Source organism: Anas platyrhynchos, chromosome 28 (genome assembly GCF_047663525.1).
Source record: "Anas platyrhynchos isolate ZD024472 breed Pekin duck chromosome 28, IASCAAS_PekinDuck_T2T, whole genome shotgun sequence".
NCBI lineage: Eukaryota > Metazoa > Chordata > Aves > Anseriformes > Anatidae > Anas > Anas platyrhynchos.
The window spans coordinates 3694740-3719173 of NC_092614.1; the positions used below are offsets into that span (position 1 = coordinate 3694740).

Below are 24434 nucleotides of genomic sequence, written 5' to 3' on the forward strand. Positions count from 1 at the left end.
TATTAAAGTTAAGCCCAAGTTTAGCATTTCCAGTTGGAACAAAGTGCTGGTGATTCTAACAGCCCAGATCAATGCAATTTCACAATAATATCTGGACCACTGAGTACTGGGTGGGGGGGCACAGATATTCATTGAAATGAAAATATTTCCAAATAGTGATGGCTTGAGTTTTTTTCACATCCTCTTCTCTCCCTCCCCACCTCTTTTTAAAAATAGCACAGCTCCTCAACTAGCATCAGCAACAAGTTCCAAAAACCTGACACGCTGCTGCTATTCTCATGCAACCTTAGCAAAAAAAGGAGAAAAAAATAAGAAAAGAAGAAAGAAAATATGTAGTGCTACATGTTTTTCAAAAGTGTGTCTGGAAAACAATTTGATTCTGTTCCTACAATAAACTTTAATGTTTTGGATGCAATCACTGCAAATTACGAAGGCTTGGCAAGCTCTTCTGCTCGAACATATGGAAATTTTGTCTGTCAAAGTTTGCTTTCTTCACTTACTGCCTGCTAATACATTTTTATAACTGCCTCACCAGCCAATGTGATTTCATTACAGACTGCGATCCAAAACGACAAAAAAAAAAAAACAAAAATCAAAAATCAAAAAACACAACACTTTTTTTCTTGCAGTCAGGGGCTTGTGAGCTTTGTAGAAATCCCAACTCTACCCCAGGTCCTGCCTGCAGTGCTGCTGAGCTAAACGCAGCCTGCTGCCTCCCGTGTCCTCGCCCGGGGACAGTGGCCGTGTTCCCAAAGGAGACCCAAAGAAAGGGGGAGCTGCACGGACTGCCAACAGACACCACTCTCCCTGCCTCCCAGGCACAGCTGCAACCCGAAATTCTCCCAAAAGAGCCAGGAATAGGATTTACAGTTTCATCCTCAGACCACCAGAAGCCAAGGGGGGCAGAGAGGAGCCCTGAGCTCTCTTGGCCATTTACTGATGGGGATGAAGCCTTAACCAGGTGATTTGCTGCACGTGCAGAGCCACCACCATTACCAGAACAACTGTTTGAGGATAAAAACCAACAAAAGTGCTCAGATTAAACGAGGGATGGAAACTGTGTGGTGGGATGAAGCCTCAGTGCTATGGCAGTGCCAGATCTGACCGGAGTGGTCTGGAAATAAAATCCCCAAATGTCAGCCCTGGTGCTTCTTCTCATTGCTAATGTCTTTCTGTGGAATTTGCCAGGAAGAACCGCAAAACTTTCCCCTCTCAAAAGGCCTTTCAGCAGTGAGAGGATCGCCTGAATGGCAGCATTGTGAGCGGCCATAGCAGGGATGCTTTGGGGTGGTGGCTCCACGCACTGCGCTGGGCTCCTGCTGCACGGGCACGCCCCAAATTGCAAAGAGGGGCTGCTTCTTTGTTCAAGAAATAAAAAATAATAGAAGTATTCCATCAAGCTTTCTCATTTTTCAAAAACTATCAAAGCTCTGTGTTAGCCCCAGTGCTCAGCGACAGGGAGCGCTGTTAGGGGAGCAATCAGAGAGAGGAATCCGGGGACATTTTTCAGGAATCCCCATATGTGATACAGCATTAAATGCATAGGGTAACGCAGATTGGGGGATGCCAACTGGATTTCCAACTGAAACACAGTTCAGGGCTCCAAAATCAAAGCACATGCTCTTCCAGAAAGGACAATTAGAGAAATGTCTGGGGCGGGCGGGATGGACCTCTGTCATCAGTGTTTGCTGGACAGTGATGGGGGATGCATCTTTAGAGCAAGACTACACGAAGCGTGTATCTGGCAAACCAGACATCTACTCAGCCCAGAAAAACACCCTCACAACGTTCCTCCAGCGGCACTTCACTGATCGTGGCACATTTTTAGGAACAGCAAGGCAGCATCCAGCCAACCACCGCCAGACACAAGACACGAGTACTCAGTTTGCTACACATTTTTCTTCCTGATTTGGCCACGCCACAGAAGAGGACACTGCAGGAGAGCCCCACTCTGACGTTTTCGCTTGCAAACCATTGAATCCAGCAACATGACATCCCCCCCAGAGCCCCCATGGAGGCCACGAGCCTGCGGCCCGCTCCTACCTCGCAGGTCCTGCTGTGCGCGGGCGCCGGCCACGCTCTGCCGCGGCATGCGGAGGGACGTCCGCAGGGGAGTGTGCCTCTGCTCGTCCAGGTACGCTAGGTCCTCCAGGTGGGCCGAGCTGGTGGCTGCACGAGAAAGCAAAGGACTCCATCACACCCAGCTCTGAGATCCCACCTGCCCCGCTCATTTTTCCTTTAAGCCAATCATACACAGTTGTATCTACATCGAGTCAATGAAGCTGCGATGAGGCAAGCCTAATTTCCCGTAGCTGCAAATAAAGAAGTGTTTTGGTAACGTTTTCTCATGCCCCATTGGGGTTTGCTCTGGTTTGGTCTCCTGTTGAGCTTCGTAAACAAAAAAGACAAGTGGAGATGCTTATATTGGATCTAAGCTCACCCAATTACAAAACTTACTGAACTGCACGTCTACAAACTTTGACAAAGGTAGTCAGCATTTCCTACTGCATGAAAGACGACTCAATAATGCATTTTATGCCACAGTCCACAACCCTTCAATTATTTCAGAGCTTCTTAGTTAGGATATTAACATCCAGGTGTTCATAAAGCCAGAATGAGTGGAGGAAAAATTAAACCTTCAACAGACCAGCAAAAACACACAAGTAAATGAGAAAAATGCTATCTGAACTAAAGAAGATAACTTTACTCTTCCAAAGTTATTTGCTCACGGGAGAATTTAGCTTTCTGTACGATGTTAGATTAAACAGGAATAATTTATTGGTCTCTGCTGAAGGTGCCATCACTACATGAATAAGGAAGAGAAATGGCAGCTAGAAACTTTATCTGTCCCTCTTGGAAACTGGCAGATAACACAGTGCAAGGGATTTTTTCTTCCATTTTTCAGCCCAAGCACTGCAGACGGATTGTCCCGCTGCCAGCTGGGCACACACCTCCGGGTGGCCGGGCTGCTGCTTTGGGACATGGCTACAGACAGTGACCCCCAGGGCATTACGTGGAAACCCAGCAAATGGTGAGAAGCACTGGGTACAAACTGATTTTGCAGGTATTTAGCTCCCAGTCCCCTGGCTTCGAGCATGACCTCACCTACAGCATTTCCTACCAATATGTGACTTTCACAGCGATTGTTTCACAGATCTGTTCCTGACATAACGCTTTTTCTCAATGACTACAAATGTTGTCAAAATTTCAATATGAGAAGAAATAGGAAAGGGAATCTCGCGGATTGATGAGAAATGCCTCTGGACCGTATCAGAGGGGAACATCTCACATTACATTTGCCACCGAGCTGCATTAATCAGTACAAGAAACAGGAATTGCTTTTTTATACAGGGATACGTGATGACTGGAAGACAGGAGAAAGCGTGCTTTAAACAAAACAAAATTAGAACAATTGCACATGAATTTACCTACTATTTAGAAAGCGTTTTGCCATGTCACAGCACTTTTCAGCCAAGTAATTTACAGAATATTATAAAATGAAGGACTGAGAACTCCACTGGAAGGGAATACGATGTGCATTTACAACCAGAAAACTTAGAAATTAAAAAGCCTTTGCAGACCAGCAGGTCTGTCCTTGTTCTGATAACCACTTCCAAAATTCCCAATAAACACTTACCAAAGGCAATCACTCTGCTCAATACTCAGTTGTTCAGCACTCTGTATCTGATCCCTTTTATTTTTTCTTTTTTGATAAGTTCATTAGGGTTTTGTACCAGAAAGAAGGTCTCAGTGGGAATAAGTGAACGATAAATGAAACAACTGCAACTTACATTTCATTCACTTCTTTAGTATTTGGTCGCTTACCAGAACAAGATTACTATTTTAAATTGAAATAATTAATTGAATGACTTCTTCAAAGACTGCCTGTGAAGCTGATGTGAATTCTTTGCTGTGAAGTGAGTAAATATTTTGATACCGCTCTCTAGAGCAGTGCTCAGCACTGGACTTTGAATCCTTCCTCCTTGTGACACAAGATGCACCAACTGAATGAAACCAAAAGGCAGAATATTTCTTAGTGAGGAGAAACATGTTTTCCACACAATCCCTAATTACCACGTGCCTATCTTTACAGCATCTTGCTGCAGTCAAAAACTAAGATTGAGAGATTGTAACAGGGCAGAGAGAAGGGGCAGTGATTTTAAATGCTGTTCTTAAAATAATACTCTATAATTCTATTTCTAGATTGTAACTCTTATAACTCTACTTACAGATTTTAAGAAAAAATAAAATAAAAGAGACAGAGAGGACAAAAGGTAAACAACAGGAATGATAAAGAACGAGGAGCTAAAGCATCAGAGTCTGGTTTTAGAAATCCTTAGTGCCCTTTTAGCCCTGTAAAGTTGATTAGAAGCGCCCTGTGGGGCATTAATTAGAGCTGAAGCTGAGCATTTAGGAGCCGTGGATTTGGAGCGGACACCAGTGATGTGCTGTAAGCACCGAACCCACCGCCAGCTGCTTGCAGGTTCAAGCCCCACTTGCGCTAAGGCCCACAGGCCAGCAGAACATGCCTTTGGGATGAAAATGTGCCCTTAATGCCCACTTTTTGCAGTGTAAATGAGCCAGGGTGGCTATAGGGGAACAGCAGATGCTACCACAGGAGCCAAAGGCAAACCTGAGGCAACCCCGGCCTACATCCTCCACACCGCTGTGAGGCCTGTGCTGTCACAAGGCAGGGCCTGAGCACGTAATCCTTCCTTTCCAAATAAAAGGCCCTTTTCACTTCAGTCACTTGTCAAACAAGAAGACAAAAACCAGCTGGCCTGGACTCAGACTGACTTGTACATTTCGGATGTGCTGAAAAACCACACCGGGAACAACCCTGGTTGATCCTGAGAGAGCTGAGAAAGGGAATATTCAGGCAAAGGAGACTTTTTTTTTTTAATAAAAAATAATCAAAAGTCTGAATGCTTTTCTTTTATATTTGTAAATGACACTGCATTAAGCTTATGCAGACCATTAAATTGAGTTAAGGATTATCATCCTGCCCAGGCATATCTTCCACACTTGAATGGGAGTTATTAATGCCTTACACACGCAGCTCAGCAGTTTTGCTGCGCCAAGGCTCCAGCGCATACAATAAACAAACTTGCTGGCTGAAAGAACCTCTGTTTCTTTGTGAAGGCATCAAGCTTTTCCTTCACCAAATTCTGCTAAACATTCTCATGAAGTCAGTTCAAGTTACCCTGTTGAAGCTGCTCCTGTTCCTTGGGGGCAGGCGGGAGAATGAAAAGAAAAGGGAAGGAAAATAAAATTACCCCACTGGGACGTGATACAAGGGGATCGGGGCACCTGCAACGAGCACAACTGTGCGTGTGCTTCACCACCAACTCCTTCTACTCTTACACATGTACGGACAGCAGCTGCTGAAGAACAGCACGTCTACCCTCCAAATCCTGTACCCAGCCCTGCGCCAGTCCCACATTTGTTCTACCGAGCACTGAGCCATCATGGATAGCCAGAAACACTCGTCTTCCTGGTAATTTCATTTCTTTATACAAGATCATTCAATGTAGCAACGCACTGATAAAAGCTCCTTTTTTCTATTTATGTAATGACTTAAAACCAACAATCATTTTCTCTCCAATTATTCATCAACAACAACAAAAAAAATCAACTTTCCCTTTGAAAATTCACATTTCTCTTCAAATTGAGAATCAGTGTCATAATATGGTTATCAGCAATTATTTTTGACTTGCAGTCTCCAGGAAGACACCCTCATACAAGCCCATCTTGTGCACGCTGAGAAAATCCTACACTATAAACATGTTGCATGGCCAAGAACTGAGACTTGCAATGCTAACACAGTATAGAGCCTCCTGCTAATTGTACAGGATTTCAAATGCCAAATTGTTATTCTCAAGAGGCACATAACATATGCCTTACACAATCTGTATTGCCCGAATCGTACTTGACTCACAACATTTTTAGGACTGGTTTTAGTCGATTGTTTCAGAAGTGTCAACTAGACTCAGCTTCATAGCTCATGTGCAGATTTAAATCATTAATCACAGTGATCATCTAAAACTTCAAGAGAAAGCTCTTGAGAGTATGCACAGGTTGTCAAGCCCAGTTTTCCAAATGGTATCAGCTGGTCTAACCAAGCACAGCATCTCCCTGCTCGACACATTACTTTTTGTAAAACAGAGGCTAAAAACCAGCATTGCTATAGTTTTTACTTTGCCATATTGACAGTTTTAGGTTTTTTGTTGTTCTGAAAAGGCTGCTTTTAAGGGTTTTTGTTGTTCATCTTTTTTCTTTTTTTTTTTTCTCCTCCTTTTTAAGTCCTCAATAATCGCTTTTAGCATAGCTTCAGATGAATGGAATTTGGTGATATTTCATCTCCTACATAAAAGCCACAGTTATTAGATAAAGAGCCAAGTGTCTCACACACATCAGGCCCATCCTTTCCTTACAGCTTACTTCTGGGCTGTAGGATTTTCTTTCTTAAATATAGGAAATGGTTTTCAACATGAAGCCAGGTTTTTGGAGCCTGTACTAGGGGCAACTGCTCCCCCCAGTTGTTAACGCAGAGCCTGATTTGGGAGGCAGACATCCCTTCACAGTGGTTGCTGGCCTCCGATCACACCAGCTAGCAGCTAAAAGGATGGTTAGCCACGTTGGGATTTGGATGGTTTCTGACATAACTGTGCCAGCATTTACTGACTTGTGTAATTAAAAAGCTTTTTTAAGGCAAAGAACTGAAAAATCTTTAAAAGTTGCATTCTTTTTCTAGGATGTGGATCTTGGTTAGAAGACTTTGGGTCTATCCAGTCGTTCCTTATCCAGTAACTCAGGTCTGTACAAACACGGTAGCCAGTCTTTTACTTCTTTTACTGTGAATCAGGAGACCTCCTGAGTTTGCCCCACACCAGGACACTGCTCCAAGGCGTTCCTTGTGCCCCGATGGGCAGCAAGGAGCTTCTGCAGCAAACAACTGCGTGCTTTGAGGCACTGCAATAGGCGCGCAGCTCCTTGGAAGAACAGTTGTTCCATCTCCTGGGGAGAGCAGCATGCCAGCTGGCATGGTTTATTGTTTTATTTATCTAGGGAGTCTGCATTTCAGCCTCTATCCTGTCTGTGAAATGGCGATTAAGAGACAAGCGAAGCCCAGATGCTAAGTGCTGTGCGCTGCCAGAGAAGAGCTAACTGCCCGATTTACTGCTGCTCCTACGAGAACTGCGGGGTTCCTCCTCGGCAGCCCAAGCCAGGCTCTGTCCTACCTTCATCATCATCATTCTCTACAGCCACCTCCAAAGAGACTCACACGCTACAAGTGGTGGTTAAACACCACATCCATTTCGGGCTTTACCGTGGCTCCTTCTTGTAACTGTCAGTCCAACCACCCCGCCAATGAACTGAGATTTATCCCTCTGATTTAGAACTGAGGAATAATTAAAGTGGTCTATGGCCAGAGAAACGAGAAGTCATCTTTCTAGAGAATATGCTTCAGTACATCAAAGAATTATGCAAGATAAATTGAACTTATAAAATATCATATTAAACTCTTGAAAGCTTCCCCTCGATGGTGAGGTTTCTTTGGTGCAATAAGACAGAGCGATTGCAGATACAAGGACACAAGGGAGAAAAAAGCAAAAGTCCTCAGCGTACTGCTGATGCAATTCTTCCACGGAAGTGGCACACAACTAGTGGAAGACAATTCAGCTTCACTGAACTTTTTGACTAATAAACGGAAGGCAACCTGACTTGGAAGTGCTACCTGGCAGCCCAGATGCCTGGTGGACTTCGAGGATTGGGTCTTTTTGGGGAAAAAGGGAGAGTGGGAGGGAACCGCTGCTCCCAGCTGAGTGAGGGGGCTCAGCTTGCTGTGGCTGATGTCAGGGTGCACTGCTGCAAGGTAAGGTCCTCTCCATTTACCCCAAATTCAGTTTCCTTTCAGCTGTACTAATAAATTTGCTTCAGAATAAATGACATCATTTTTGGCTAGATATCTGGCCTAAGTTATCAAGAAGCAGACAAGCACAATTAGGATAACACGAAGTTTGGGGTTTTATCTGAGGCATCTTTGTTTCATCTCTCTCTTTGGAATGGTTCATAGGAAGAGTTGTACCTAATTCAGAGAATACCAACCCAGTAACAAAAGTAAAAAAAGAACAAATTTTTGCTATACTGCAACACATTGCAGGGCTTGTGGAAAAGCAAGCACACTAAAGGAGATCTAATTAGAGCTTCCTTTCCCTGTGTTGCAGCATGTTGCCTTTAACGTTATACTTCTTTCTCAGTCCTTTTGGTATCAATTCTTTCCCTTGGGTGGAGCAAGAGGTATTCTTAAAAAGTTTCTGCTGTGCTTCTTCCTGAGTGTGGTCTCCCAGGGTCTGGCTGAGGTTCTGCAGACCCTCCGAGCATCACGCTCGCCCTGCTCGTGAGACCTCTCCGGCCTCCTCCAGGGACAGCACAGGACAGAGGAAAACACGAATGTATTTCAATGTTAAGAAACATTTAAATCAGCTTTTATGACTTTCCTGTGCCCCTGGTTTGTGCTTTTCCCCCTCGTGGCACAGGCAGGGCTGCTGTGCGCTCACATCTCTGCCAGAAGCATCCCAAGAGGAGCAGCTGCCAGACACAGGATGCTTCCTGAGATAACCACCGCTCGCTGCGCTCTCACAGACCTCACGGACGGGCGTTTACGCAAACCCTGCCCTCACCTTTAAAGATTAAATTCCTTATCCGTTAGAAAGCTTAAGCTAATAGCTAATAATATATTTGCTGTTATTTTATATTCTCCGAGAGGAAAAAGAGAGGAACTAGTATTATAAAAGGTCATTTTAATTCCCTGTTAACACTGAAGCAGACCTTATAAACCACACGCGGGGTCTGCAGAACTCAAGATTTCGTGTTTCATTTCACGGGTAATGGAAGCAGAATGAGACGCTCGTCGTGTACATGAGCTGCAAACGGTGCTGAGGCCTTTGTGTTCATTCAGAAACCTGAATGCCCAGCGCCAATGTCAAGTGTCTTCTGATGATTACTGTTAGAAATGTTGGAAGCATATAAAATGAGTTATTGTGCCTATTTGCCTGGAAGAGGGTAGGAGGAAAATGCAGTTGCAGCTTTCAGTTTCTGGGAACAATAAAACAGCAAAGCCAATGGATTCACATGGCTCTGAACTGTAAAACCGAGTTTTAAAGAATTGTTGGAAGACCTGGGATTATTTTTATAGGTGTTTTTCTTGGATCCCAACCTCTGGATGCTTGCAGCCCTTTCCCATTTCCCACAGTAAAACAGAGCACACCATCTCTGCAGATGGGCAAAGTGCTCCGCACCGTACAGAAGTGAAGAGCACTTCACAGAGCAGGTAAACACAGCAGAAAAGGGGATTACAGCCACTTCCTTGGCAATTTGCTGTTGCTGTCAGCACTCTGATCACAAAGGATAACCAGATCAGCTTTGTATCCTTTGGCAATGAACAGAAATTTTTCCATCTTATCACCCCTAACGTGCTCACTCATTACCTTGAACTGGTTCTGTACACAGCTCCACTCTTTGTTCCTTTCCTTCTACTTCTTTTTTTTTTTTTTTGTTAAACTTTTCTTTTTTTCATTTTAGCTTTGAGATTTGGGGTTTCAATTAGAACTGGTGATTACTCAATTACGCTTTGTGAACGCCACACAGCTAGAAAAATTGCTGTTAATACTGGAAGAATGGAGGCAGGTTGCTTTGTACTGCAAGGTCACGCTCTGGAGAGGTACCGATACCTCTCAAAATGCTCCCTGTAGGGCAGCTTCCCTCTATGTAGGAAGTGAAGGGGTTTTCCCTAATTACAACAAAGAACATTTTTAATTGGCTTTTCTCTTATTTTTTAACATTAATTTAATACAGCATAATACAACGTCAGCCAAACAAACAAAATTTATTTTAGTGGGTTTGAGCCGTATCACTGAGGTATTTGTTAGCAGAAAATAGGAATATTGAGCCTTTCTGGAGGCAGAGCTGGGTTTGTTTGAGAATGGTGCAGGAAAACAATTTTAGGAGCTGAGCTGCATATTTAGCTCCGAGAAGACTTGGTGGAAGCAGAAGGCAGGGAGGACTGGCTGGTGGCTGGACCGCACCAGCTGACGGTGCAGGGCTCTGGGGTATGGTGGCAATAATTAAAACATAACTAAGAGCTGTTAATGTCTGATATTAAGAGAAAAGAATCAGCAGCTCTGGTCCCTGAATTTTCTTTTTTTTTTTTCCCCCTGCAAGCACGGTATTAATGCTATGACTCCATGCTCACGTTTTGTTTAATTTTCTTCTAATTTATTAGTGGTATTTTAACTCGTAGCCAAGCTGCGAGCAATTTATTGTCTGTGAGTTGTGTGTGACCCCGAGCCCTTTCAGCTCTCCCACGACTGAGCTCAGGACAATTTGCCCCCTCCCTCTCGCACCCCAGCTCTCCTTTCTCTTTCAATTAAGTACTGTGAAATGCTGGCTGCCCAGCACAACAGCGGTGCCCTTCACAGCTGCTTCTGGCTTCAAACCATAAAATTGCCCAGCAACTTTTATGCTCCGTGCAGTAATTCACTGAGTGTTGGTCACCATATGTGCCCCAACTGAGCTCACGCAAAGGAAGTGCTCCCACTGTTCCCACAACTTAAAAAAATCACATCGCATACACAGCAACCCAGGGATCGGAGTGATTTACCAAGACCCAGAAGTGCTCTACCAAACCTCCCATCTCTACAAACATCCCGCTTTGGCATTTTAAGGTACTCCAGGGTTTTTCCAAGAGAAAGTGTTTGCAATAAATTGCTTTTAATTGCTTCTGAAGACGTATTATGCAACTAAGTGCAAGACTGGATCAATACATGTTGGGAGAACGGCTTCCATTTGTGAGCTGGAGGGATTCATACACGACACTGACTGCATTTGTAAGCCCGGCATAGAAATGAACATTTTTGTTCCATTTTGGAAGATATACAAGGAGCAGTTTAAGAAAACTGCAGAAAAAAAAAGAAAAAGGCACAAGGTGTAAGTGCTGCCGTGCAATGGAACAGACTGTTTGTGTATAAATAGACTGTTTGGCTGTGTTGCAAAACACCAACAAAGAAGAACAGTGAGAGCTAGCAAAGGTGTGGCTTCATCCTTAGCTTACAGTGTGGAAAACCACCCTGCTACAACCACCTACAGGCTGCTCCCTGCCCCATCCACTGCCAGGTGCTCTGCCTTCAGCCCCCACACTAATGAACCTGTGGCTCAAAATTAATGTCTGTGTTTTCTGAAGGGTTCGTTTTCAGTCAGATCAGTCTGCTGACCATGGCCATCACCTGGCTGCACAACGCGAGGTGCTCATGCAGGATGCTGGAGTTTGCAGATGGAGCAGGTTGACTCTTCGGGCAGTAAACTTAGAGAAAATAACATTTGGGCAGTCAATGACAAAAGGTGCAGCCAAATCTTGTCCTCTTTTCCATAGCTGTTCCTACAACTGTTTATTCTGGGGTATGTGTGCTAGCTGACATATTTTAAAAAGCACAAAGACACAGAAGGAAAGGGCGTTCCTGAACTTTGCTAAATGGTTTTCTACTGAAACCCAGGTATTTAAGTGTATAGTAACCAGCCCTGGTTTCTTCTGCAGGTGTCGGCACATCACTTCTAAGAAGTGAACCCAAAGCTTAAGTAATGAAGCTTCACAAGTGGAGTTTCCTGCTTTCATTTTTATCATCTCTTTCTGATCTGAAATCCCATGCGTTTAGTCTTTCAGGTTTAAGCACATGGCACGTGTTGTTTAACCACCACGCTTAGGGGCTTCGCATTTCAGCATCTAAAAAACCTCATTTCTCAATTGCTTTCAGGCCTTTGATTTTCCAAAGTGGGATTAAAAAGGAAATTTAATCTAGTTATGCAACACAGCCTGGGTGGACCAGCAATGCTATTTTAACCGACAGTCTCCTGGGCTCTTTGCAGTTCAGAATTTTCGGACTAATATTTCTAAGGAGAATCCTTCAGGGACTCTACAAAAAGACAAAGGTTTCTCCACATGTCTATATAGCCAGACATGCAGACCATCTGAATGTAATTTTTAACCCCCAAAAAGTTACCCAGGAAGAAAAAAATAGCTGAGCAATGAAAAATAATTCCAGGCAAGAAGCTTTACAGTAAAGCTTTAGTATTTTTGATCCTATCTCTTGTTCCTGCTGTTACCAACTTGAGGGATGAACTTAGCAGATTGTTAAGACATTACCAAGCTATGTCACAGCATCATTTAAGGATCTTTCAAATAGTGGCTATGAAATTAAATGAAGAAAATTTTGATGCTGTGCCAAAACAAAAAGCTCAGTCATTAGCAAATCCCAGATGCTGCAGAAGCTGAGTTAGTGGATGCACACGTGTGCTAATGCAGGCAGGGCAAAGTCCCATCAAGAGATTGGATCCACAGCAACTTTTCTGCAGGAAACTTTTCATAATTCTCTTAACTCTGAAGTTCTTTTGATCATTAGAGAAGATCAGACACCTGATTTTTCTTACAAAGATTCCTTTGAAAGAGTAAAAATGACTGTCCTGGAATTATGCAGTACTTTAAACCTGAGCATTTTATATTTATATTTGCATTAAAATGATAGAAAATAATTACTTTTATTTTAATAAATATACTCCCCACTAATCTTACAGTTGTACAATTTCGTAAAAATGACACCACAGATTACTGAAATAGCCGTTAAACTACATCAGAAACAGTTTTCCCCACAGGAATTTTCCATGTAGAAGTAATAAGTCAAACGGACAGACAATTTTTGTCACACTTAATGATAACGACTACAAAAAGGAGACTCCTCTGTGGGTAATGATAACATGAAAAAGGCTGCGGTATGTATATGCTGTGTCTCTGATCTCAATAATGACATAAAGGCAAAAATGTTTATTTCTTACCTGCTACTGAATTTGGCCGTGGCATAAGGTAAAGAGGAATAGACTGCACTGACTGGGACAAGACCGTCTCCAGGTTCCTTTCCGGGATCTTGTTCAAGCTGTAGGTTGAGGCCGTCATGTTCTCATCCACACGATACAAGCAGGAGTCCATGCTGGACTTCTGGGACTGCCAGGGTTTCAGGTTTCCTCCAGATCCAAGCTCTTTACTGCTCTCCCCTCCATACTTTGTGCGTTCCACATTTTCTGAGTAGCTTGTCAAAGTAGCTTGAAGGAAGAAATTACAAACAAAATGACTAACAAAGAAAGAATTGCTTGCATACATGCTGCTATACACGGAGTTGTGCAACGCAAGTGCCAAAACTGATGCTCATCATATTTTCCACATGCACATAAATCAGAGATGGAATTTAGTTTAATGATACTACTTCTGCTTACTACTTCTAAAAGAACATTTAAGCTATAATGTCTTGGCTCATACTATTAAAAGCCATTTATAATTATAAAGAGTATTAAAAATTATGTACAATGTTGTATTAGAATATGCAATTCCAGAAAGACTAGAAATGATTAAGGAAGAAACGTTATCAGTGCTCCAAATATCTTTCGATTTGCATCACAGTTACAACCTTTTCAGAGAATAATTTCAGAAATTTATAAACTTAGCAATATAATTTATAAACACGGTTTAACAATGAAATATCACATAAAAACCCACACCTGACTTGCACGAACAATTAATTCTTATGGATTCGTTTGGTTCAGAAACTGAACTCGGTGTCTCGTTTGATTTACAGCTGTTTATATCAAGCTTTAAATGCAATCCATACATTTTCCCTCATACTGCTTGACTTAAAAGAGTAGGACTGTTGATACATTAACATATAACTCACTATCCTCTCACTTGCCACAACTGTGCAGATTCCTACTGCTATTCCAAACCCTGAAACACAACTCCAGCCTGCCTGCTCCTGAGCCCCAGGCGCGCTGTGCTTGTGGATGTACTCGCTAATACTTATCACATAAATCCACTGAAATACGTCATTTTCACTTAGCCATGGTAAATACCACTCCAGGCCCAAATTCTCTGCTAATTTCTCTACCATCTGTCCCTGGGCACAGCAGCATCTCCTCTTTTTGCAGCACAAACCCCGCTGTTAGGCTTCCTCAGGGGCAGCCTTCCTTGCCCGCACAACAGCTCAGTCCTGCAGCTCTGCTGCCTCATTGACAACCAGCCCCGCGTTTATTTTTGTCTTGATGAATGCAAACAGCTAATTACTCCTAAGATTCACGTGTGTTTAGGCTAAAGCCTTGCCAAGCTTTGGCTACTTTTTGAAGGCAAGCAGCCTAAAGAAGAGGCTCCAGGCAAAGAGCACCTAAAGGAGGCTGCCGTTTAATTGCACGTGGGTAAGGGTTCTTTTGTTTGTTTTTCCAAATTCATTTGGGAGCGGAGAACTACATATTTTAGTTGGTTGTTCACGTGATGGGCGTTGCCTGATGTTAGGTATCCGATTGGACTCGGCAATACCCTGCCAGAGCTGCCCTGTCCCCTCTGACAAAACAGGCAGCCTCAGGCACTTAAAATCAGGGCTGATGCTGCTCTCCTTCCATAAGTGCCAAGCCGGCTGCTCGACTCTATCCCCAGTGCAAAACCATTCATTTCAATGTCCAAGGATCAATCTGCATTAAATGTCACGTTAAATGTCACTATAACGTGAACCAGAATTAAAGCTTTCATCTGAAGCCACAAAATCACCAAAAAAAACCACCAAGACGTGCAAGAAGTGCCTGATCTGTGTCCATCCCAACACAGCCCGTGCGGCTTCGCCTTTACCTTTTGGACCTATTTATTTCTCAGGGTTGTGCTTCCCATCCATAAAGTGAGATCAATGCTTTTGTACCTCATCAAGGTTTCCAAAATGTAGCTGCTTGCATCATTGTTTAAAACTTTAAACCAACGCAGGTAACAGATAAAACTGGTATCTTCACAAATGCTGGCATTTAAACACAGCGCGCTGTCAGGTGAACACATTTACACGTTAACGTGATAAAATAAGATAAAAACAAGAAGCAGATGTTCACAGATTTCTTTTGATCCCTTAAACTGCTTAATATCAATAAACAGATTTTTTACTGTTTCCCAGAAAAACTCCATTTCAGAAGTCTGGCTCTGAGGTGCTAAGCATGCTGTGCTGTCCATTTACAGAAAAAAAAATCCATTAATTTATACAACCCCAGTATATTTCTAATTAATCTCAGTAGAGACACGTCAGCAGCTGAAAGCAGTAATCTTCATACATTAAACTGAGGACAAAACAAAATAACCATGCGTCAAAATAAGATTTCTCTTAATGAAGTGACAAAAAAATGATAATAAACCCTGCTGGTCTCTTTTCTAATTGTCAATTTGTGCTCATTGTAAACATGATTTTCACTGTTTTACACTAAGGCTGTTTATGTGCAAACTCTTCATTGAATCAGGTATTTCGGATTGCTCCCTGCGGATCAATTTACCTTCTGAACAGCCCGGGATGATACAAGCACGGCTACACAGGCTGGAAGCGATTACTCTATGGAGTTAATCTCTTCTATGAGCTATTTTAAACCAAAACAATTTTCATTTTATTTAAAAGACAAAAGCGTGAGGCTATCTATAAGTCAGCAACATGAGCCGACACACAGAGCACGTCTCCTGGGAGAGGCAGAGCCTTACCAGCACCACCCCAGAGCTGGGCTTGTCCCCGGCTCCTGGAGCTCAGCAACCACCACCTTGCCACAGACTTTTGGGTGAGCAACACTGAATCTCACAAATTTCACATTACGTGCACCAACTCAGGTTGTTTCAGTGCAATAACCAGGGTCAAAAGGTGAGGTTTAGGTACAAAAAAAGTGCAAAGACTTTTTGGGTAGAAAGAACTTCATTTAAGTTCCAGGCAGGATCAAGCCCATAAACACCTGTTGCCAGAAGAAAAGCTGTGAATTATTATTATTTCTGCAGGTTTGCCATCTGCACACCCCAAAATTTCCAAAGAAAAGAGCTGCAGAGGGGATTCTAGGACAGGGGCTGCCTTGAGATGTTTGGGTGATGAACTGTGCTCTGCAGGAATGAGCACTTTGGATGGTTTCATGGGGAAAGAGGAGCCGCCCCTGGGCTGAATCCTGCCCAAATTCACAAGAGGGCTGCTGTTGTGTCATTAATGGACCTGAACTCTACCTACATGCTAAAAATATTCTGCAGCTTAAAGCAGTTTAGGGCTGGGGAGAGGGTGGGGTGAGGCTGTCTGGTGAGGAACCGTGCACCAGCACCATGACACCAGTGACCGTATTTCCATCCTCAAGCAGATTTTGGTGTACAGAGCTGTAAGGAGACCATCAGAACATCAGATTATACTAAAAACTGACTCTTGTGTTGAAATTCTTGCTGATATTACTACTTTGGTTAGATTAAAGACCTAAATCACCTGCAAGTATCTAGCACTAATCCGTGGAGATTTCGTGGCTCTGTAATTCCCGACTACGGCACTAACCCAGCCGCTGGGCTGCGAAAAGGAGGCCCTAATGGGGAACGATCCCAACAGACCAAAACCTGGCATTACATTGTTGGAATTGTGCCAGCGCTAGAAGGGGCTGCAGGGACATTTATGGACCAGAAACCCAGTATTTGAAGTTTTCGTTGCTGGCAATGCTTCAGCTGTGCGGGACACATTCAGGGCTTTGAAGGACGCGGGATGTCACAGCCTGGGGACGAGGAGGGTCAGTGTCCCTGCGGGTGGTCCAGAGCACCACAAAGTCAGAAATTGGCAAACTGGGAAATGACAATGCAGATGTCACACTGATGGAGATGACGGAATTAATCCTTTCTTAATGAAAGGGTTATAACAGATCCAAACAGGCCTTCAGACACTGCTGGGAATTTTTTTACGGGAGGGATTCCTGCAGGGACGGAGCAGGACGGGGGCACCCAAGGGAGCTGTGTGCTGAACAGGAGAGACCCGAGAGCCAGGGAGAAACGTCTGTGGTTCTCCGCAGCACCCCAGTGATGGCACATGATAAATATGGGTGCTTATACAGATCATATCCCCCGTGAATCAGCCGGCGTGCAGTTCACACCGTGTTTAATCCGAGGACAGAATTTGAGGCATGTGAAGCATCAGAGCGCCGCGCCGCTCACCGCAGACCCTCTCACTGCAGGATCAAGGCGCGGAGGCACCCCTGTGCAATCAGCACGGCTCCCGGGGGATTTGCCCTATCTCTGCCTGCAAGATTTCACCACCACCCTCTGTAACAGCACCAACGGTATCGGTGAGCGGCGCTGCCTCGGCTTCTTTGAGGATGTGTGCTTTGATGCCGGGCGGGGAGACACCCCAGAGATGCACCAGCGGCCCTTTTACAATCCCATCTTGCTTTTAGCATTCAAGACTCACGCCTGCCTTTTACCTCAGCAGAGGATTTGATGCTTTGCCTGCGTCAAGCTTTTTATTTCGAACCCTGACGTGGCTCCTTTCCTTTGGCGAAACATCGTGGTTAGAACTTTTTCCCAACAGCAGGTTTTAAAATATTTTTATTTCTTTGGGAAAGAACAGAACTGCATCCAAGGTGCATCTGAGACAGCATCCCAGACATCACTGAAGCCAGTGCTACACATCCCTAAGAAATATCCTGTGTTGTATTTACAGGACAGCAAATATTATTTCTAATGTAGTTGCAGGTTGGCCTGTGCCCCGGAGCACGAGGCTTTCAACTGCATTTGTCTCGAGTCAAACACGTGAGGGGATTTTTAGCATCCCATCCAATTCTCCTTGAGGCAGAGATCATGCCTGGAAAATGTCAACCTTCATGCTCACGTTGCAGATGGAGCTGAAGGAAAAAGCACTTTCCTACAGCTACCTTTTTATGACGAGCAACAGCTCCGATATTAATTGTATGTAGAGATTTATAATGCATCTCAAATAGGAAACAGGGATTTTGTTGCCTTAAAGAGTAACTGCAGCAGAGCAGCGAGCCTCATGTGTTGCCCTGAAACTGGATACTAGAAGCACTCGTGGAGCCACTGCAGGTTAACCTCATTTCACTCTCATCCAGTAACACAATAAAATACAACTTGCCCTATCACATCAGAGATGTCCTAGCTAAAATGTATGACTTGACAAGGAGTAAAATAATTTTTTTACCCCAATTTACATAAGCCTTCATAAACTCAGCCACAGAAAGATACGCCTAAATATAGCCAAGTCACCCCAGACTGCCCCCAGGAGCTTGGCTGCCAAGCAGAAAAGCTGGGCTGGCACAAACCAGAAGCCCAAATCTTTCCCCAGGGATGGAGGCAGCCTTGGGCAGTGCAACCAGTACATGGCTGGCCTCTGGAGCACTGGGTGCTTTTAGAGGAAGAGAGGGAGTTGTTCTCTGCTGGACACCATCAGACAGAAAGTTTAAGGCTTATCCAAGAAAAAAAAAAAACAAAAAACAAAACCCACAAACCACCAAACCACAACCTTAAACCAGTCCTGGTTTTGAGGTCAAAATCCACCTTGTTCTTCCTAAGTTTAACTTCTCTTACAACAGTGGTCTCAAATAGGGGGGGAAAAAAAATAATTGGTCTAATTTGCATAAACAATCCTATGAAAAGACAGAGATTAACCAGGTAAACCAATTTCTGCTCCAAGCCTCAAGCTGCTATAAATCACAGTAAGCACACAAAAGGTCTCGAAACGTAATGAGAAATACCTTGACAGTAGCATCATGCTGACCCTATATTCTTGCTGTTCTAAATCTGAATTCCCTGCTGCAATGGCTGACAGGCAGGATGAAGAATGGCATGAATGCCTCCAAGCCAGAAAGGGCTCGTACCTGCTTGCTCTGCAGACTAGGAACGTAAGGGTAAAGCAGCATTAGAGCACGGGGACGCTCCCCGCATCACAGCACAAGTTACTGCAAATACTGAGCTCGGGAAACTAAACTTAGCAGCAAATCTTTCCTCTCTAAACCTTAGTTTGTCACTTGCTGAAGCAAGGTGATGAATATTTTTCACAGTCCTCTATTGTGAATATTAAAGAAATCTGGTAAAAAGGTTCCAAATCTAATATATAAGCAACAACTTGAATTTTCCTCTAGCTATCTCCTGCTCGTTTTTTTCAGTGTAGTCTTTCTTTCAATTTTTCACTCCATTTCTTTTTCCATCTACCAGGCTGGACGGTAAACCAGAGCAGATTTCACAGTTCTAATGTAACACGTGTTCTGGGCTGCTTCCTTCTGCTTTTATCTTTAAACACTCTTCTTTCTCACCTCCACCTTTTTTTTTCCCCAAAAAAACATAACAACCACCTGTCGCCAACCTATTATCTATCCAATATTTAAGGGCCAGATTTTGGTAGCAAACACAGCCCTTGATGCCTCGGAGACTTCACTGGGGGGGAGGCAGAAATGTTGTTTCATGCCTGGTTGGGTTCCTCACTCCTCACCCTGACCATGAATTGCTTCACATGTGCACATGTTTACTTTTGCTCAATTTGTCCTTTTTAAGGAAATGAAGAAAAAAATTAATCAGGATCCAGAAATGATATTTTTTTGTACTTGATGTGGTTGAGATTCTGTGATCCCACTAATTTTGCTCAACAGCTGCTGACGTGCCTGATAAATAGCCTCCCTTTTCATCTCTGACTGTCAGCCCAATCACCTACAATGAGCAGATACATTAACGAACAAAAGCTCATCATCATCAACGGCAGACATTTTTCAGGGAGCTCCTCCTTTGGGGAATGAACCCAAATGGAAGCTGGGTAGACTAAGAAAAAACTGCAATTGTTAGAAATCTTATTCATTATTAACCAGAACGTTTCATAATACTGATGAGATTGTCAGAATTCAAATGCAGCAGCTGTAAGATCACAAAAATATTTAACCTGAGGTAAATTTATCTTGAAGTGCTTTTTGAGCTGCTCTTTGTTCCCTTCTCAAAACAGTTAAACTTGCAAACAAATGTATCTTGTTTTATTGTCAGCAGTGTCTACTCTGCCTCGCACGCAGCCTAGATGAATTTATTAACAATCCTGTTTTCAACCAACGTATGCATAAATCTGTAGAAAGCAGCAACTTGATAAAAAGTCAGGAGTCAGAGTGAGGAACAAAAAGCATCAAGGAGGGGAAAACATGAAAAAAGCTACCGGGCAGATTTCCGGGAGGGGACAGGGACCCTTTATGTGTCGTATTTGTAAAATCCACAAAATTTAAGTGAAGCCAACTGGTCCACGTGGTATTAGACCTACCTACATCACTGCAGCAGTGATGCAAGAGGATTTACACCGCTCACTGCCTTTCCTTCCAGCTGCCTCAGCATCACACCTGTGTTTCCTCACTCAGATCCCCTGATCATTAAGCAGGGAACACGTTGCAGATTAGCACAGAAGTTTACATAAAGGAGGAGCGCGGCCCCGTTTCGTCAGGGAGTAAATCACAGCACTGCAAATGTCACTTCTGCAGGAAGATTCAACACAGGAACGCAGCCGCTCACTTAATACCCTTGGGACTGCTACTAAATGATACGAAGTGCTACTCAAACATCACAAGCACTTGGGTGATCTTCCCGTTCTGGCAAGAAATGTTCTCTGCTTTATTTTAAGACTTGCCTAAGACTGTCGGAGATTTCTTTTTGTGTTTTCTGCTGCATCCAAGCAGCAAAACTTTAGAAGCCCACTTCTGTCGGGACGAGAAGCACAAAGTCTCGCTGCAGGAGCACGTGATGCCTTGACCAGTTTTCCTTTCAGTAGCAGATTTTGAACATTAACAGTTGGCTGCTTTTATACAGTGGGAGCCAAAAAATCCTGGAAGCTATTCAGAGGTTAAAATCAGGTCAGCATTTTCACCAGCCATTCTGCTTTACACAAAAACGATTTAGTGGCTTCGAGGAGAAAGGGCTGACTTGCTCCTATCTCTCCTTTTGGCTCCCCTCCCCTTTCCTACCCTGCCCCCCCCTTTTTTTTTTTGCAAGTTAACGATTACATTTATTACTGCTTTTGATAGCTGCTATAATAAAATGCAACTAATATAAAAGCTAAAAAATTCTAACCCTTTTTCATACTATTTCCCTTCATCTTTCCTTCAGCTGCCTTCATTCCCCTTGTCTGTCCTACTGCTTTGCACTGTGCTTCTAAACCCAGTTTGAGCCTTTGAGATGAAGAAAACCCAACACAGTTTGCAAGGAGTTTGTGCTGGGAAAGGTGATGAGTGTGTGAATCTGAAGATTTGGAGCTTGTAACGTTGTTGTTACTCTTTCAACTAAGTAGAAATAACTTTCCTTTGCTACAAAGGGCTTTAAAAATTAAAATAAGGCTGTTGCAACCCAAGTGGTGCATTTATTGACGCGGTCACTAAGCGTGCCATGGTCCCCGTGCCATGCAGATTAAAGATATGACACGTCTGTTCTCTGGTGATAACTGAAATTAAGGAACAGGTGACACGCACAAGTGTGCTTTCTTTAGCTCAATTTGTCCTCTTTAAGGAACGTGGGCTTCACATCCATGTTTAAGCACAAAAATGCCCATTCTAGTTTGTCCGGGCAAGTTTGTGCTGTGTCTAGCAACATGGGTATGTAAAATGAGCTTAAAATGTACAAAAACATTTTATGTTAAGCAAAAACACATGGGGAAATGCAGTTATGGTGTAAGCATTGCCTTCCCACTTTAATTAACTGTTTTATTAATTATCTGTTTTCTGGCCTTCGCTAATTCTCAAATACCGCACACAGAGCACACTGACCTGGGACACACTTTAAAGCCTCTGTTCTCAAAATACAAACTGGTGGTGATTCACGACTGAGATTTGGAGGTGATGCCTGTTGCGGCTGAGGACTGACAGACAGGAGACGAGGATCAGGAGATCTCCCCATAGCTGTAACTTTTATCACTCATTTCTCCATTTCTCATCTATTATAAAAATGCACCTTTGTGGAGGTGCACGAGCTAACCGTTCACATCACTTATTTGAGAGGAGCAGGAGGGATCATAGCTCAGGAAACACAAAACACCAGGGAAACGTTTAATCTTTCTCTCCACAAAAATGGCAAGGAAAAAAAAATATCCAAGTGGCTTTGTCATGGAAATCTCCAAGAGCTTTACACTTTTAAGGTACCACGTAAAGCCCCTCAGCCCAAAAGCCATGTCAGTTCAGTCGTCGTTGCCGAGAGCAAACACGACAGAGGGAAATGCACACAAGAAGATCTGTATCCAATAAAGCAGGAATGCAAGGGAGGGAAACCTGATCCCTGACCCTCCAGAAACAAAGGAGCTGATGTGTTACTAAAAGGGAGAGCAGAGCCCGACGGAGCTTTGCTTTGCTTTCCGCGTGTGGGCAACGTGGCTGCTGTGCTCTGCAGTGAAAATAATCCTAGGGAACTGCTGGTGTGCAGAGAGCACCTTACAAAATCACTGCACGCCCAGCTCACAGCCAAACAGTGCCAGAATGACAAAACCCCACAGCCACATCCCGCGGGGACGCTGCCTCCCCCAGCTTGTGCCGCCCTTGAGCCTTGCAGAAGACAGCAGAGGGATGGAAACAGGCTAACAGGCTTGGCTAAAAAATCCCCTTTTTCTTTTTTTTTGCTGCTGGAAAGTGTGACTGGAGAAGACCGTTTCCCCCACAATTTGTTGCAGCTGCCCAGCTTCCATGAAAGGCCGGAATAAGGAGGTGTTGAAATTCCTATTGTCAAAGTGAAGGGGGGACAACGAAGGGGAGAAATCTCCTGTTCTCCTTTGAGTGCTGACACAAGAAGAGGAAAGCACTGCTTTTTGGGAGCCTTGAACAGTGCTTCCCCTGCTCCATACGAACATATTTTTACATGACTTTTCCATCTGGGATACATTAACATAGCCTTGGGATAAGCCACCTTCTTTCACTTCCCAGTTTTTCCATGCAAAAAATCTACGCTCCTGAAAGGAACTGCTAAGAGAATCTTCCTTGTCGGGGGGGAAAAATGTTCTCGACTAAAAAAATGCCAGGATAGACCTACTGACAGAAGGGTACGGTAGAGAGTCTGAGCAAAAAGCTTCAACAACTGATCCCACCAGGAGTCAGCATCGTGCTGACTCTTCTGGGACACATGGGGTTGCCGCTGAGACCACCCGCACCTCTCGGCCTTTCTCCTGGACCAGAATGTCCGGATGAAACCTACCTGCAGGACCCTGCTGAGAGGCAGGACCCAGCTGAAATCAAACGCCCACTTCTACTCACCACCATTCTCCAACCCAAGCAGGCTTCGCGGGGCTGCTGTCGGCCAGGGGGAAGGAAGCCCAGCTCAGGGGGCATCGCGAACAGAGCCCGCAGGGTGTGTGACACCGCAAAGAGCTCTCCCAGAATCCATTAGCCTACTGTGGTATGCAGCTCAGAATAGCTTACATATTTGCATTTTAAGATCATGCAGGCAGAAGTGCTACAAAGGTTTCTGTGGCATACAGGAGCTGAACTAAGCCCAGATTTCCTGATCAGCCAAGCAAAATATTAATCACTCGTACAACTAACCTCCCTGAATTATCAACCTGCCTTTTTCTGTTTCCCTCCTTCTTTAAGCACTATATAAACCATTGGCAAAGTATTCTTAGCTGGAGAAACACTCAACATAAAATCCTGGTGAGGACACCCATGCTAGGGCCATTCTGCCTGATGTTACACAGCAATTTCTTTCCTCCCATTGTGCTTTCACAGCCAGTGAGCACAAATTAATCTGTGTATGCTATTTGCTCGAGATCCTTTACACTGGCAATTAGGAAGAGGTGGAGCCTAGCGAGAATCTAAAATCATTCTCATTAATCCTCTAAAATTATGAGTTCAACAGTGCTATGGTAGAAGTCAGAGAAACTACTTACTGCACATGTAACACAAGAACACGTTTCACAGCCTCCTCCCCACCAAATAGTTTTACAGAAAACCCAACAGCCTTTGAACTATGAATGTAATAGCATCATCCACTCTCCTTCCCCTAACAGAAAAGAAGAGTGGCTAGGGACTTAACACAAGGAAAATGCTGAAAAAACAGATCAAATCACTCTCAAATCACTCGAGGTAGCAGGAGAAGATGGCAGCCCCAAGCAGCAGCCACTGCCTGGCACTGCCCATCCCCGTCCCACTTCTTGGGCCAAAAAGTTTGCATCTCTCTAAATTAGCATCTCCACACTCATAAATGGGCACGGACAGCAAGTTGAGGGAGATGAGAGAACAATAGAAAAACTTGGCAGAAAAAATAACCTCACTAGAATTAAAGGAGGGAAGAAAAAGTTGGGAAGAAAACATTGCACTAAGTGTGTGAATCAGCAAAGGCGGGAGGCACATGGAAAGCAAAAATAGAACGAGGGAGGCAAACTCTGCCTTTTACCATTAAACAACTCCCAAAACTTTGCATCAAACAGAGTATGCTCACATTCTTCCCAATTCCCAGCAGCTCTACATGAATTTATTTATCAGGAGCTGAGGACAGAGAGGTGTAATTCACCTCGGTTACTGAAACATTAACACGAATAACATGGAAACGCCCCGTTCATTATCAAACACACACATATTACCCAAAC

The 24434-nt window shown here is 43.8% G+C and overlaps 1 protein-coding gene across 21 annotated transcripts in view; it reads right to left on the reverse strand.

Annotated features, from left to right (window-relative positions):
- The window catches only part of TANC2 (tetratricopeptide repeat, ankyrin repeat and coiled-coil containing 2), a 283394-nt gene that overhangs the window by 78370 nt on the left and 180590 nt on the right, over positions 1-24434 (reverse strand). For 20 of the 21 annotated variants that reach the window (XM_072028945.1, XM_072028943.1, XM_072028946.1 and 17 more), the window contains 2 exons: positions 12886-13149; positions 2044-2169 (listed from right to left, as the gene is read on the reverse strand). In XM_072028945.1, coding sequence (XP_071885046.1) covers positions 2044-2169; positions 12886-13149 — 390 coding nt within the window. Of the gene's footprint in view, positions 1-2043; positions 2170-12885; positions 13150-23103; positions 23256-24434 lie in introns of those variants that run through there. The other variant, XM_072028963.1, reaches the window with a different exon arrangement.